General features: G+C 37.5%; 1 protein-coding gene across 2 annotated transcripts in view; it reads left to right on the top strand.

Annotated features, from left to right (window-relative positions):
• Positions 1-2,194: 2,194 nt before the first annotated feature.
• LOC115603945 (multidrug resistance-associated protein 1-like) overlaps positions 2,195-16,835 on the top strand; it is a 32,624-nt gene continuing 17,983 nt past the window's right edge. For both annotated transcript variants that reach the window (XM_030476458.1, XM_030476459.1), the window contains exons 1-12: positions 2,195-2,319; positions 3,699-3,760; positions 6,420-6,561; positions 7,317-7,474; positions 8,486-8,663; positions 10,259-10,513; positions 11,828-11,893; positions 12,473-12,610; positions 14,635-14,781; positions 15,264-15,348; positions 15,451-15,517; positions 16,180-16,306. In XM_030476458.1, the coding sequence (XP_030332318.1) occupies positions 2,257-2,319; positions 3,699-3,760; positions 6,420-6,561; positions 7,317-7,474; positions 8,486-8,663; positions 10,259-10,513; positions 11,828-11,893; positions 12,473-12,610; positions 14,635-14,781; positions 15,264-15,348; positions 15,451-15,517; positions 16,180-16,306 (1,488 nt within the window). In that variant the 5' untranslated portion in view covers positions 2,195-2,256. The remainder of the gene's footprint in view (positions 2,320-3,698; positions 3,761-6,419; positions 6,562-7,316; positions 7,475-8,485; positions 8,664-10,258; positions 10,514-11,827; positions 11,894-12,472; positions 12,611-14,634; positions 14,782-15,263; positions 15,349-15,450; positions 15,518-16,179; positions 16,307-16,835) is intronic.

Raw genomic sequence — 16,835 nt, forward strand, 5'->3', positions numbered from 1 at the left:
AATACATAATTTCAGCCACTCATGAAGCATATGTATCTTGTCCATCACTTATGAAATGTATTTCTGTGACTGGTGTAAGAATTTTCAGGAGCCACTGAAGAAGTGAGCAGGCTAGAAATTAATCAGAGCACATCAGAGCACAGAGATGTGCTTGTCACTGAAGTATCAACACCTATAACTTTATTCTGATTTAGCTCTGCTGATACTTTCAGTTAGGATCACCTTGTATGGTTACTGGAACTGGGTTTTTCCAGTAGTAACTTTGAGGTAAAATACAGGCATTTCACTAACTACAAAACTTACATATGTATCAGTACTCAAATGCATGTATGTACTTTATGGCTACAGTTATGTAGTGACTAGAACTGTGTGCAATATATGCATTTTTCTGTAAAGCTGCTCTCTAGTGTTTTATTTGCTTATTTGAGAATCTTAATGTTCATTGTAACAAATTGACGAAAAATTTAGTGAGTATCTCATCTAAACGAAGGCACAAAAGCATGAGTCAGTGGAGTTAGTACTACCTCTTAAGAAGGAAAGTTTTTCCTAGCAAAGAATAAACTATCTCATACTGTGATGAATCAAAGTAGTCAAATGACCCATTTTCTACCTTTCACAACTCCCACCACCAACCTATAGACATGCAGACCTATTGTCTTATGCAATACCAAGTGCAGGTGAAACACTTTTAAGATCCTATTATATGAGAAAGCAAAACACTTAGTTTTCAGCTTAAATATTAAATAATATGGCTTAAAGTCAAGTCTTCTGTTCAGAGTAGGTGTAGGCTTCAAATTGAACCTGGCAGTAAAAGAGGATTTTGGTTTTATTAAACCCAGTTTTCTTGGTTATAATGTTGGGTTGCTTTTCATCCTTATACCAGTATTGAGAAAGAATACTCAAGTTTACTGGTCTAAAGGTGATGTGTTTTACAAGCCCAGATGACTTTCAGAAATTGAAGAGCGTTTAGCTTGCAATGATTTCTCTTTGTCTGATAAATGACAGCTAATAAAATCACTTTCTCAAGACACTGCTTTTAATTTCCCCATCACTTCTTTAGCCTAAGAGGCATTCCTATAACACCACAGTATGGCATCCTTGGAACATCATTAGCAACTGAATTCAGCCTTCTCTAGAAAGAACTTTATATATATAAACAAAGGTTTGTGCCTTAAGTAAGACTTATGCCTTATGTTTTAAGAAACGTGCGAAGTCTGCCCAATCCGTTCATCCGACAAAAGAGGAAACTGGTGGATGCTCAAACCAGAGTTAGTCTACAGAAAGAGAAGCTTAGTCAGGTCTGTGCTAATGTGTCCTTACCAGGCTTCCCCAGCGGATGGGTAAGATATTCTGTTCTGTCCAATTATACTCTACAAAAGGAATGTCAAGGAGGATCATATTGCATATGGCTGACAAAATATCAACACAGTTCTTCTAAAGAAATACTTTTTTCCTACCTTCCTTCTTCCCAATCTTTTTTTCTTTTTCTCCAGAGGAGATACAGATTTTAACACCTCTCTGTATCCGCTTACCTAAAACTCATCCATGTGTTAAAAGAGGAAAACCTGGTCATGTGGGAATGTGCTAAATTACTTTAGCCATAACTAAATTTCTTTCATACATCTTAACTTAAGACATCACTTTTGTCAGGGCCCTGATGATATTTTAATTACATTGTCACCATGATTAAGAAATAAAATACTGGAAACAAAACCACCCACAGTTGAGTTTGGCCTTGACCAAATGTTTCTTCAACCTCCTGTTTCAGTCACTTAAAAAAAAATTCATGAATATTCAATGAGTGTTTTCTATGTTAGTTCTGATTATAAATTATTGTTGTTTGTCCTGGCCTTTCATTTCCCATGCTACTGGCTGGCCACTGCTTTCCCTGCTGTCATACAGGTCTTGCATTTTGACTTGTTTCTCTGTATTTTATTACATGAATTCAGTATACAGCTATTTCTGTGCAATCTCCCAAACTTCGGACACATCAGTATTTCTGCAGCCGGTGATTTCTCCACACGCTCTGCAGCCGTGGGGATGCCGTGATGTACCGCTCGTCCGGGGCACCAGGGGCCGCAACTGGGGCCCCGCGGGGCTGGGGAACTGGACGGGCCCCGCGGGGCCCAGGCTGCAGGGAAGGCTGGGGCTGGAGCTGAGGCAGCGCCGCCCTCCCGCGCCTCGCCCCGGCTCCTCCGCCTCCGGAGCCTCTCCGCCTCAGCGCGCTCTGCGGCCCGTCCGCCGCGGGAAGGAGCCATGGCCGCCGGCCGCGGGAAGCGCAGCGGCTTCTACGGGCGCCCGAGTCCCAGCGGCACGAAGGTGACACAGCGCGGGCGGCCGAGCGGGAGGAGGCGTTACCGATGGGGCACAGGGCGGGCGCCTCCCCGCCACGGCCTGCCTGCTGCCCCGGGGCGAGCCGCGGCGCTGCGGGTGGCTGCGTTAAACCTGGTGGGAGTTTATGTAGGATTCGTGCCAGTGCTATGTCAAAAATGCAGCTAATGACAACTGGTGTGTGCTGGGGTGTATCCTTTGAATTTGCAAGGAAGGAATAGTCTTTAGGCCAGGGTTTCATTCAGCACAGATAGAAGGAACAGTATTTTAAGCAGGGAATGTTTGTGACCAAGCCTTCTACTATGTTCTTCAATAGTAAAAGGTAATATTTCAAGCAAACAGTTCTCTATGGGTGTGAACCGTAATGGACCGTGACAAACATTGACATCTGATAGCGAAGGGCGAGTAGGTTCACAAGCGGAGGTGTTTGTTGGAGAAGGAGCGCATACACAGTTGTTGCGTGTTTGTTAACCGTGGATTGCCGTTAAATCATTTGGCTTTTCGCAGAAAGCACAAGAAAATCGCTGTGGAAAATACTGCCCATTGCAGGATCTCAGAGCACCTGCCGCATACATTTTGGATAGGTGGGTTTTTACACCACCTACCGAAGAGAACTGTAACTGCATCTTCGGTTAGAAATGGTTTTAAAACAGTAGTTACTGCGGGAGAGAATTAACTCCCCAGGTGCCGCTGCAGTCACTCTTGGGTGTGGATGCACAGTCCTGAAGAAACGTGGGAGAGTTCATATTTGTTTACCTCTATTACGCTTACCTCCAATGACTTCTGAAACTGATAGCGGTACACAAGCTTCATGTTCTTCTCCTCATTTATGTGTACAGTACACTTTAGTAGTGCTTCATCTCTTAGGGGCAGAAAGGAGTTTGCTGTTCTTTAAGTATTAGCAGTTGATAACTTCTAATAGCTAGGTTGTCAAATAGGGGAAAAAACCCCAAAACAACCTCACAGGATTTTGACTGTCAAAGATTTAAGGAAGGTTTGCTTGTATTGGACATAGAATCATAGAATGTCTCAATTTGGAAGGGAGTTATAGTGATCATCGAGTCCAACTCTTATGCTTTACTGTTTGGTATGTGTAAATAGTGAAAAATGAAGCTAAGGTGGTGGTTAATATACTCTAATACCAAGTTAATTTTTTTCTAGTAAGGCTGTAAATCTCTTTCATCCTTCATATCTTGTGTTTGAGTGTGTCTGTGGGAGAAGGTAACAGGCAAAGAAGTATAAGTATAGTTCAGAATTAAATAGCTCCTAAAAACTGCCCATTTAGTAAAAAAACCAAACAAACCCAACTTTTTTTTCACTCTTTCAAGTAACATTGATACTTTTTCCTTTTTTCTTTTTTTCAACAGAATTGCAGCCCTGAAGAGAATGTTTTTTTCTTCAGTAAGTTAACATACTCCTGGTTTAGCAGGTGAGAATTTAGTAAACTGCCTGTTGATGTTCATTGATGTTCACAGAATTGTAGAGCATGCACTTACATTCCACACCATCATTCTGGCTTGAGCCAGAGCTTAAGCCTGAGATTGCTGTTAGCTTTTTGTACAAAAGTCAAAATTTACAACTTTAGAGGTCGTATTCAAATATTTTGTGGAGCATTGTTTATATATAGTTAACAGTCTTTTTATATTTTATCTAATGGCATTATTTAAAACATTAACATTTTGATAACTAAGCACAATGTTCTTGTCACAATGGGCAGTATAAAAGGCCAAATTAGGCTATCATTTTTTATTGTCTGTTTATGTAAAGTTTGCCAGTAGACAAAAATGAAAATAAGGATTCCTTTATACTCCATGTAGTGATACAGCAATTTGCTGCATCTCCAGGAACAAATACTCAGCAGTACATTTAAGGTCTTTTCCAAGTAGCCAATTTCATGCTCATTTTCCTCTCTCTTTTATGGTAGGCCACATGTTATAACTGTAGATCACCTGCTCATGAAGCCCAACAAAGTCCCTCCACTTCTTGGGAAAGTCTCCACTCAAAAATAGGAACTGAAAGTTCAACTATGTCGAGTCACGCAGCTTCCCATCCATTAGTATTTTGGATGTGATTTCAAACAGTTTCATGTGTTATGTCTTGTGACCATTACTCACTTTTAACATTTTTCTTTTTTCTTTAAAAATCATTTGAATCAAATATATACAGTTCAGAAATCTAAAAGTGAGAAAAAACATTTTAGGAATAGAACAGTTTCTTGCTTTATTCAGTATTATTAATTTTAAGGAAAACCTGGAAATGGTATTTGCTGTTAATAAGCTGAGACAAAACAATCAGGTTGTTTCAAGGATTCAGAGTATTTGGTTGAACTCTGGCCCTGCTGAAGTTAGGAGTTCACTGTCAGTTTCAGAGTAGCTTTGGTTTTTACCAATCCTCACTTTCCACACCATAAACACAAATTTTCAGCTTTTCTAGAACCTTATGAAGTATATCGAGTGCAGCACTTCTGTGTGACATTTATGCATTCATTATGTCACAGTGTTCACCCAAATGTTCAAGCTGTCCTTTGTATGTTTTAACCAATTTCACAATGTTTAATGGAAGATGAGAGAGGGGAAAAAAGCATTTAAGTTCTGCTCAGTGAGAGCTTATTTAGCTATCAAATAACTGGATGCAATTAAACTAATACCCTGAACATTAGATATGTTCTCTCATTCCAATCACAAGCAAATACAGTAAGTTATGTCTAACATATACTCGCCTTAAGTGCTTGCAATCTAAATGAGGCAGTCTCAAATTAATTGTTACATATTAAATCCATAGTGGTATACAATGTTTCTTTAGAATTCAGGCAATCTGGAGATGGCATTTGTTAAACCTTCTTATCCTCTGGCAGCAGTGAGTTTTAGCATTGAGATGAGTTATGCAGAATTCTTAAATAACAGTTCCCCTCAAGTACCACTTGGTCTGCTTTCCTCATTTGTCTCAAGAGCTGGAGCTCTTAGGCAGAAGCTGTGTTATTTTTGCCTTAATTTATCAAGTGTAAGGGAAATTCACTTTGTATTAATGTTACAGCTTCGGTAGATGTTTGGGTGGCCCTTGGGTAGTGAGGTCTACCCCCACCAGAATTTTACAACCTCCAAAAAAGTGTTCCTGAGTGTTTATTTTCTGTCCTGTGGTAAGCACAATGGAACACACTTTAGACCCAAGGCCAGCACTGACATTGACTGGCACTGGAGTGATACACTGGAAATGCACTCTAGAAAAGACAGACACTGCACTTGTGTTGCAGTCCTCAAGGAGGGAGATCCCCACCAGCTTGAAAGCAGTAGAACTGCCACTGAGAGGACACACACTCCACTGTCTATTCATGTGTCTCTTGTTTGGGACTTCCTCTAAGTTAGAAGATGTTGTCAACATTAATCCTTTTGAATTTTCCCCGCCTCTTACCCTTAAGTGGGTAAAAGCCCTTTCTTAAAACAAAATTTTAACTGCTGAAGATCTGCTGTAAGGAAACTTCCATTGTACTTGTGCTGAAACCCAGTAGTTTAATGTTGCTACCTTGGTTAAAGATGAGTTGCAACATGATGAGTCACCATCCCTCAAGGTATTTAAAAGACATGTAGACATGGTACTTAGGGACATGGTTTAGTAGTAGACTTGGTAGTGCTAGGTTAATGGTTGGACTCAATAATTCTAAGGGTCTTTTCCAACCTAAATGATTCTGTGGTAAAGTAGTCCTGTGATAGAAAAGGTGTTTCATTCCAGACTGCAACAGTAAGTGGGTAATGATGATGCTACATGTTTGTTTATGAAATAGTATGTTTTTCTATAAGGAAATATGGGATCAGAAATGTAGACAGATTCTGAGGTACAGAGGTTCCTCAGAATTTGCTGTTCAGATGTGACCGTCTGCTTAGGCTCTTACTTCAGGTGAATTTCAGTCTATTTAGGGTGACTGGAAATATGGTCCACTATTTAGTCTGTAGCCTTTATAGGATTATATATATTATTTTGATTATGGAGTTTATTTATATGGACTAAATTATATCATTAGTTTTTTGAGTTAGTAGTACTGCTTGTTTTGTCTGCTGTATTTCATGCTGTCTAAATTAGTTTGTTTCTTTCAGACTAATATCTATAGGCTATAAGAAGCCATTGGAAAGGGATGACTTGTTTGAACTGAACGAAAGTGATTCACCATACACCGTGTGTCCTAACTTTGAAAAGCAATGGAGAAAAGAAATCCAGAAGTCCACCACAGGATCAATGGTAGCTATAGTTCTGACAATAGGCAATATTCTTTCCTAAATTTAAGGAGTCTAGAAGCTGGAGAAGATTTCTAGAATCTTGTTTATTTGTAGATTTGCCCTCTCTTCCAGTGGTGGTATGTACACACCAAAGCCCTTTCTACCAAAGAATTCAAAAGTGGTTTTCAACAAGGATGTTGTTTTCATACAAATACTCTTTTTGTTGTTCAAATAATCTGTCCTTCATCACTGTGTTAATTAAGAAAGGCTAACTCTTTTTTTAGCTCTCATTAGAAAGTTTGCAATTGCTTGAGGTACATTCAAGCTGAAAAAAAAAATAGTAACGTGACAACTGAAAGTATTCTGAAAGAATGGAGGGATTATTCAGCATTAAATATAAAGTTGCTATGAGCCTGCTACAAACAAGAATGCATTGATGTTGAAGCTTACCTCTGTTTTTCTGATACTTTTTTTGGCCTGTGATAATCATTTGAGGATTAAATTATTTTCTAATTATATTTGTGGCTGATTGGGGCAACCCTAGAAATGATATTTATCATTTCCCGAAAGACTGCTAGCCAGGCTAAATAAAACCAGACTTCATTTCTTACCCAAAAGTTTTTCTTCTAACTGTAGGAAATGCTTTTTTTCAGATCATGAGTACAGTGATGGCTGTAGATGGACACTCTAATATTACATGTTTTATATTTGTAATTGTGGGTGAAGTTCAAAAATACTTTTTCTCTTAATTCTAAACATATTTTTGTAATCTTGCAGGCTTCTTACGTCAAAAGACTGCTATTTAAGAAAACAAGTTTCCATAAACCATCTTTGATTTGGCCATTATGGCAAACATTTAAATGTGTATTGATTAAAGTTTCATTTCTGAAAGTTACAGCTGACATTCTGGCTTTCATGAGTCCACAAATAATGAAGTAAGTTTTTATTGTGTTTCACTTATGATCAGAAAGTAACAGCAGTAATAAAGCTAAAGGGTTTCTAATATCAAAACCAAACCAAGCAACAGCTTAGATGTGTAAAGATTTTATTTGCTCCTCCTTCCCCAGTGATTATCTGAAAATGATCTAATGAGGGAAAGCTCAAAGAGATCAGGAATCTCTTAGCCAAAGGACTGAGACAAAACCAGTAGAACTTCAATTCCACAGTATTGTGTTTAAGTATTTATTATGCTTAAATGTAAAATGAAATGTTAAGAAAAAATGGAGTACCAAGTTATTTAACTTCCCTGCTTCTTCAACAATATTTTTCCATCTCTATTTTTTTAAAAAATACCTAAATATATAATAATATGCACAGCTTCAACATTTAATGTGAAACTGCAGTGACTTTTGTTATCGTGTTGTTGGTACCATGAGGTTGATGGAAGTGGTTTTTAGAAATTGTGCTTACCACAGAATTTAAGGTGTTAAGAATTTATCAAAAGAAAAAAATTAATGAACAGAATTATTGTTAACCTCCAAGCTATAACCTGAGTCAGTGTAATCTTGAACAAAATCTTTAACCATAAAATCTGTCTGAAGACATCACAGTTGCTGGTTGTTTAAGATAACCTTTTATTAACACAAAAATAAGAATTTTCCTCTAGATTTTTTTCTTCTCTCACTTTCATGGTTGATAGTTGCAGCCTTTCTAAGTACAAATATCTCTCTTTTTTTTTTCTTTTATGCCATTCCTTATTTGTACTCCATTGTCAGGGATGTCAGCAATAGTCGGTCATGTCTAGAATTGTATTTGAGAATTGTTTCTAAGCTAATGGGTTGGAAAACACAGATAAGACCTGCCTTCTTTTTAACACCATATTTCTTTGTGACCTATCACCATATCTAAATCCAAATGGACTTAATTAAACAAGTTTCCAGTATTTCAGCTTATTGAACTTTTAATTGTTTTAATGCACAAATTTTTTTCTTTTTCTTTGTTTTCAGAGCAATGATAATGGTCAGTGAAAATCGTCCTACTTCATACGTGAGTGGATATGGCTATGCTATTGCCCTGTTTTTTGTAGTTCTCTCACAAACTCTGCTCCATCAGTTATACCAACGTAACAACATGCTTACTGCCGTCAAAATCAAGACTGCAGTTGTTGGCCTGATATATAAAAAGGTAATCATGTCTTCCACTTTTCTTTGAAAACAAGAACTAAAATAAAGCACACAGTGTTAAAAGACAATATGCTTACTAGCACGATCGAAAGCCAGGATGTTATACGCTGGTGACAGGCTAACAGATTGACTTTATATATTTTGATGATTATTTATTTATAATAATCTGGAGTTTGAGCAGCATTTCTATTGTGAGACTCTAATCCTGAAATTACATACTTTTGTCAGCCACCTGTACAGGAATAATATTTGGGCTATATATAGAAACTGAACTCTTCTTACTTTGGTTATGGGTTAATTTCCCAAATTTCCTGAATGAACTGGAAGGTTTTATAGGTTGGATGTCCAAGGAAAAGTAAGGGTATAAGTGATCACTGTCTTTACTGTATAGTAGTAGTGAATATGAGAAGCTGAAGTTTGCTATATTGTCTCCTTTGGAGGTGAAGATACACACCCCTCCACCACGTCCAATTTTAGTGAAATTGATTTTCTGCTGAGTTGAATACCTGGTAGGTTCATTGTTTTTCAGATGCTTAAAGGATGACTAACTGCTGTGGAAATCTATAACTTATTCCACATTTGATAAGAGATGCTGAGGTGGCAGCATTATTAGCCCCAAGAAACGCAGGTGCCAGTGATGTAGGAGTAAAAGTAGCTGTCTGACCTGCAAAACATAAAAATGTTTACTATGCTGTTAATATGTAGCATATGAGATGAAGCTGGTTTCTCAGTGCTGCACCTTTAGTTTACTTTGTTATGCACATGACACATTGGTATTTTTACTGCAGTATTTAGCTATTAGGCACAAGTTAAGGAAGTCAAAAAATAATCCAAATCTCAAATAAATTACTGTCTTTGTTAATATAAAATATAGTCTCTTTTCTCAAGAGAGTCAAACCAGTCTTTTGACACAGGTGCTCAGGTATTTTCTGAACCAGTACACAACATTTTACTCACAAGTTGCAAATCAGTTAAAGAAAGGACTTAATTCTCTCAAGTCACATATCAAGGTGTGTGGGTACATCAGATCATGAACAGGGGAATAGAGTCTCCAGCTGGGATGGGCATGTCTTCTGGCAAGTTTTCACAGCTATAGGGTAGAGATAGAGCTTCTTCCTCTCTCTGAGTAGAGTTGATTAGCAATTGCTGGGTCAGGTTGTGCTTTGCACATGGGATGGATGCTGAAGTGGGTTGCTGCAGCACTGTCTTGTTACATGCAGGATTTTCAGGTGATACAGTACAAAAATGTGAGGCAGTAACACAGAGGGGGAGAGAGAGCGTGTGTATGTATTTGGGTATCAGTCACGAGACGTGGGACTTGTAGTATCTGCCTGACACACTGAGGTTATACATATGCTTCTTGTGAAGCCTACTGTTGCTGGTTCCTGCACTGGGAGGTTCTAAGTGAGGCCAAAGCTGCGGCTTTCTGAGCCCTCTTTATGCCATGTTGTCCTGCCCATTTACTATAAAGAATTGCAAGTCTGTTTCACTGAGTTCAGCTTTGCTCTAATTACTGTCCTCTTAGCTTCTCCTGGGCAGCTAAACCCATCAAAATTGTTGAGTTTTGATTGTGACCTCTGTATTTTCTGGTTTCAGGCCTTAACTTTAGCAAATTCCTCACGACGAAACTATACGACTGGGGAAATTGTTAACCTGATGTCAGCAGATGCTCAGCAACTCATGGAGCTAACTGTAAACATCAATCTGTTATGGTCAGCACCTTTTCAGATCATCATGGCTGTCATCTTTCTCTGGAAAGAGCTTGGCCCCTCAGTCCTGGCAGGTGTTGCACTGCTTCTTTTGGTTATACCTATAAATGCGCTCATTGCAGCCAAAGTAAAAAGACTGAAGGTGAGCTGTTTAAATAAGCATAGTAAGAGAGGTTAAATTGTCATAATATAGGAATGAAGGGGGGTGCATGTAAATTATGCACATATAAGAATACTATTGGTATATAGAAATTAAGCACCCCCCAAAAAAAGCCCGCCAGGGTACAGCTGTTTTTCATTGAGGGGAAGCATAACTAGAGTAAGAAAGCCATATGTTTGATAGCTAAAGTAGTGTTTTGGTTGGATACCTACATTTTCATTATACTGAAACAATAGTTTCGTATTAGTAAAAATTACTATGTGACTCATTTAGGAAACAACTATGGTTGCACATTACATGAGTTAATTCTATTAAACAAGGGATTTTTGTAGGATTATGGCCCTCTTCCACTTTTATTATTCAGGCTAAGCTGCTCACTCAAATTTAGCACATTCTCTTGAGATGGGAATTCCCACAGAGGTACTGCAAGTGTTCTGATTTCCTTTCTGCTTCTCTGATACTACAGTTCTCTTGGCACTGTACTGCCTGTTAATATTTCTATTTCTGTGAGCTCCACTGGAAAAAAAAAAATACACCGTAAGTTTTATTTAATAATTGCTATCAAGGCAATTATTGTCTTATTCTGCCTTTGATGACACAACATGCAGCAAAGACTCTGGGTCTCCATTAATTCTATTGTAAGGCTTTGGCAGTTTAGAAACATTGGAAAAAAAACCCAGGAAAACCCTCTTACCTCTTTTTCAGATGAGCTGTTGCAGCTATATATGCACTTAGATCCCTACCGTGATATGAGAGAGAGAAGAAATACAAAAGGCAGTAAATTAATTCTGCCTGAAAGTTTGCAACTTTTTGTGTATGAATAAGACTCAAAACATTAAAGAGGCTGCTAATTAGTATTGTAGAGATGTGAGATGCAGAAGAGTCTAAGTATAGCATAGGAGTAAAAAGAGTTTCTGTGTTTCTTTGACTGGTTCTTTCAGTAACAACGTATTAATCAGTAACACAGGAAACTTTCTTCCTAACCCCTGTATATATGCATATATATATACGGTGTTTTATATCCGTATAGTGTTACATCTATACTCATGTTTGTGTGCATAGAGTGTTATATTGTTAAAATGTTATTTTAATGTATTTAATCCTTTATCCTATCTAATGATTTCTTTTTACTACATATGTATCTGAAAATGGTATAACTGCAGTGCTAGTGTGTATTTCAGCAAGGTAAAAATAGCATAAAAGGTGTTTATTGCCTACAGAACACTGAATATTTTACTCTCCAGGTTTGTTTTTTTTTCTTGTTGAAAAATGAAAACATTGCTGTCTTTTAACCAGAAAAGCCTAATGAAGTATTCAGATCAGCGAGTCAAGCTATTAAGTGAAATGTTACATGGAATAAAGGTAATGCAACAACTAATAAGAGTTTGGGTTTTTTTGTTAGGTTGCAAAGATAGAAAGTAAGTTATTTAAAAAGCCTAAGGTTTTATGAGTAATATTTCAGCTGATTGATAATGATAAAAGTTTTCAGAGAAAGTGTTTCTGGAAATATTTACTGGTTTAATTCGATTTGAAAAACTTACTGTTCATGATGCATTATTTTTAATACCACATTTTTAGTGAGAATGTAAAATATATTAATAGGTGTCTGAAAACCTTTAGAAGACTGAAATTTTAGCATAGAAGAAAAACACTTTACCAAGTTGTCTCACTTTTATTGTTTATCCTGTTTTGAAATAAACCATCTCATCATTTATGATACACAAGGGACAAGTTGAAATCTGAAGAAGTAACAGTATATCTTCCATAAGAACAACATAGTTTAGAGTTATCTCAGGTCTTGCTTTCATCTGTAAAACATTCAAATTGTTGTAGTTTGGCATTGGTGAATATTTGAAAATGACATTTGGAGCTTCAGCTTATTTTCTGAAGCATGGTCACTGCTCTTTTGTTTTATTAAGATATGTTTGTTTGATTGTCTAGATCCTCAAACTTTATGCATGGGAACCTGCATATCAAAGGAAGGTCATGAGCATTAGAGAATGTGAAGTGGATGTTTTGAAGTCTTCTGGGTATCTGACGACTTACTCCATGCTAACATTGACGTGTATTCCTTTTATGGTTTGTTTTATAAAAATATTAATTCATGCAAGGCTGTTTCTCAGGTTCCCTGTTGCTTTAGTAGCTGAATGGCTCACAAATGTTGCCTCACAGTATTGCAAAACATTAAATATATCAATACAATATATTTGAATTCTCAGGTTCTAATAGTATGTATATACTGGAGGAGAATGAGAGAGATGATATATTGACCAAGTGTTTAAAGACCTCTCTCAGAAAGTCAGAAACCAAATCTAAAGCTCCTAAATCTCATTTCACTGTTTTAATCATACTGTTTCTACTGTATAGAAATCAACTACCTTCTTTATGCTCCTCCTTTTTTAAGTTTTAGGGGAATGCTTTTTCCATCTGTAATTTTTAGCTGTCCCAAACTCATCCTAGCCTTGTTTCAGTGGAATTCTATCAGGAATGCATCTAAAGATCCAGATATTTAAATTCCTCTGGTAAACTCCATTGGAAATTAAATGGAGACTTCAGGGCCTTGGGACAACTAGTTAAGGGATCAGGAACACAAATAATGTTCTCATCTATCCTTCCAGTTGCAGGGAATAAGGGGGGAAGAAACAGGAAGAGCAAACAGATTGGTATCTGGCTCCTAGTCTGGTGTCACCTAGCAGAATTTTGGGGTTTTTGATCATGCGTTGGTCTACATGACATCAGGCCTGCTGGCAGCAGACAGGGTACACGTCTCAAAGGGGAAAAGGATCTTTGTGCAGGAGTTAGCAGGTCTCATTGGAAGAGCTTTAAGCTAGACTTGAAGGGAGAAAGGGATAAAATCAAGCTTACTAGAGATAAGCCTGGGGGCAGCATGCTAAGGTTTGAGGGATGGGACCTTACCACTCTTACTACCTGACTTATTACCTAAAAGGGGTTGTAGTGAGATGAGTGTCAGTCTCTTTTCCCAAGTAACAAGTGATAGGACAAAAGGAAATGGCCTCGAGTTGCTCAGGGGAGGTTTAAGTTGGATATTAAGAAAAATTTCTTCACCAAAAGGGCTGTCAAGCACTGGAACAGGCTGCGCAGGGAGGTGGTTGAGTGACCATCCCTGGATGTATTTAGAAGGTGTGTAGACGTGGCACTTAAGGACATCATTGGTGGTGGTCTTGGCAATGCTGGGTTAATGGTTGGACTCAACAGTCTTAAAGGTCTTTTCCAACCTGAATGATTCTGTGGATCCAACTGGAACCTTCATTAGGGATAAATGGCCACCATTAACTTCAGTTGCAAAAACCTGACATCTTCTAGTGCTTAACTCACAGTATGTAAGAACTGAAGAGGAATATTCCTTAGGAATAGTGAAAGGGAGGATTAAGGCCATCCTTCAGTGTGTAACCTTGTTAACAACTGAAATATTTGAAGCAATGAGTGAGGAAAACTCAAAGATTGATTTAAATGCAGTGAAATAATCAACTTCTTATTTAGGACTTTCTTAGGAGTTTTTCTACTTTATAACTAGTTCAGTTTAGGACTTCTAAACTCAACAAAAAGCAGAAGAGACTCCATAGGACAGGCTGTTAGATGTAGGCTTTTCTCAGTAATTCTGAAGGCTTGACTGTCTGTTGCGTAGGAGTCCAGTTTATTCTCTGATGACTACTGACTAGATGTTTGAAAATAGTTCCAAGTGTCCAACATAATAATCCCTGCAGTAAATAATTCTATTTTATGTCCAATATCATAGCAAGAGCAAAAGAAAGAAAAAAATAAGTGAATTTCCTGAAACATCGTGTTTGAGTGTTTTAAAAATGAAGAAACCAGTTGATGAAATGGGAAAGCTATTTTGTATCGTTTCATGTGTATCTGGTTGGGTCAAACACAGTAGCCATGGCTTTTGCTCACTGAAATTATTATTCCTGCACTCAGTATTGCAGCTATGCAATAATTTCCATGTGCAGCAGTTACAGAGCTCCTGCTTATACGTGAGCAGAAATGGGATACTGCATCTTTCAAATGCAAACAAAAATAGTAGTTGTGTATAAATATGATTTTGCTTCTGGATATGTCATTTTCATTTGTTTATTTAAAAGGTTTCCTTGGCTACACTTGGAGTCTTCTTTCATCTGGACGAAGAGAATGTTTTAACCGCAACTAAAGTTTTTACATCTATTTCTTTATTTAACATTTTACGACTGCCTTTGTTTGATTTACCATCTGTGATCTCTGCTGTAGCCCAGGTAAGCATGTTATGAATAAGTGCCATGAAAGTCTGATGTTTATACTCTTGTCATGTTTCATCTGTTTCTAGGCATGATTAAGTCATTTGCTTAGTTTAAGTTACATTTCATTGACATGAAACTGCACAGTATTTTTATGGAATGAAGATGTTTAAAGGATGTCTCTAAGTCTTTTAAGTAGAATGAAAATTCAAGGATTAATTATATATTCTAACACTGGATATGTCAACCATGCTCTGTTACTTTATAGCTATCAAGCAGTAGATCCTTAGGAAAAAAATACACTTTTTTTTGATGTTAGATTGTTTAGTACTTTAAGGAAAATATTTTTAAATACCTAAACACCTTTTTTGTCTATCTTCAAATAAGACAAGGAATATTGTCTAGAACTTTAAAGTATTAAAGTATTATTTAAAAATTTAAGGGACCACATGCATATTGTATCTTATATATCTGTTCATATGTATCTGTTCATCTTGCAGACCAAAGTTTCTCTGAGCCGTTTAGAGGATTTTCTGTGTGCTGAGGATATTAACCCTAAGGATGTCAATACAAACTACAGTGGAAGTAAGCAGTAGTTATTATTTTTTAATTGGTCATAATCATTAAGAAACTCAACTGAGAGGACGGATTAGCAACTCTTTTGTCTCTTTTTCTTTACTGCAACAGATCATGCTGTTGGGTTTATTGGTGCTTCTTTCCGCTGGGAAAAAAATGGCATACCAGTCTTAAAAAAGTAAGGTATTTTTTACTTATTTTTATGAACTCCTTTGGCAGAATGTGGTGTCTATAGAGATTTGTTCAGGTTTCATATATTCTCATACAGACTGGTTCACGATGTTACGTACCAAAAATAACATAAATTACTGCTTCCAGAGTATCCCATGTGATCAGTGTGCTCTGGAAAGTCAAATCTGACCTGGTGTCCCTGGTGCTCCAAGAGAAACCACATAGAAGTGCGTGTTCCCCAGCGTAGCACTGTATAAGTGCTATGGGAAGCCAGTGGCCTTCCCTTTCACTCTTCCTCTCCTCCTCTCTCTGCCTCTCCCTTTCCCTCTCCCTGAGAGGTCTAGCAGTTGATTGTCAGAGCAAGACAGAACGTGAACCACAGGCCTGAGAAGCATATAAGACCACTTTTTGTTAGTCTGTCTCCAGTTTGATTTCATTGTGACCAGACAAAAGCACAACCTCTAAACTTGCAGACAAATCAATTTATACTTAAAGCCGTTATTGCCAGTTTCCGAATGGTACATAATCAAAAGATGTGCAAACTGATGTACTAATTTCTCAACATTCTGAGGGTAAAATAGGCTGTTTCTTTCTTATGTTGACCACTACCCATACATGATGGAGTATTTACAAAGAGGATGACTAATTTGTCTTCCTCAATATTTCCAGCTTGAGTATCAGCATTCCTGAAGGCTCATTAGTTGCTGTTGTGGGACAGGTTGGATCTGGAAAGTCATCTTTTCTTTCTGCTGTTCTTGGAGAAATGGAGAAACTTGAAGGAACAGTTCAGAGAAGAGTAAGATTTTCTGTCTGTGTCCCCCTGCCCTGCCCACTCCTCAGTACCTAAATTAATCAGAACTGCTTTTGAAAGTGCAGTTTTTCCTCCTCAGCTATGTATGGTTGTAGAAATACTGGCAAGAGTAGCTCCAGCTTCTTCAATCTTCAAAGAAAAGTAAGAATACAGTGACATTTATTAATAAAGTAACAATTTTGCTTTGTTGTCAACCTAAGTGACTGCAAAGCTGTTTTCATTTTTTTTATAATCTGTATAATTCATTGCAAAAATCAGGAGTGTATAAGTCATGTATTGAGCCTAAGCATCTCTAATGGTTGCTGGTTTTGAACAGCTGTACAAACATGACCCACTCAGAGCAGTTATAAACTGATATAGAAGATGATCAACTTTCTTGCAATGGTTTATGTGGATAAGGAAATAGGATACAGGATGTGGATACAGGATATAGAAACAGAGATTAAAGCTGAACTTTAGGGAGAGATGGAATTAGAGTGCTGGCTCTCCTAGCAACATGAACCCCTGTAGCTTA

Source organism: Strigops habroptila, chromosome 2 (assembly GCF_004027225.2).
Source record: "Strigops habroptila isolate Jane chromosome 2, bStrHab1.2.pri, whole genome shotgun sequence".
Classification (NCBI taxonomy): Eukaryota; Metazoa; Chordata; class Aves; order Psittaciformes; family Psittacidae; genus Strigops; species Strigops habroptila.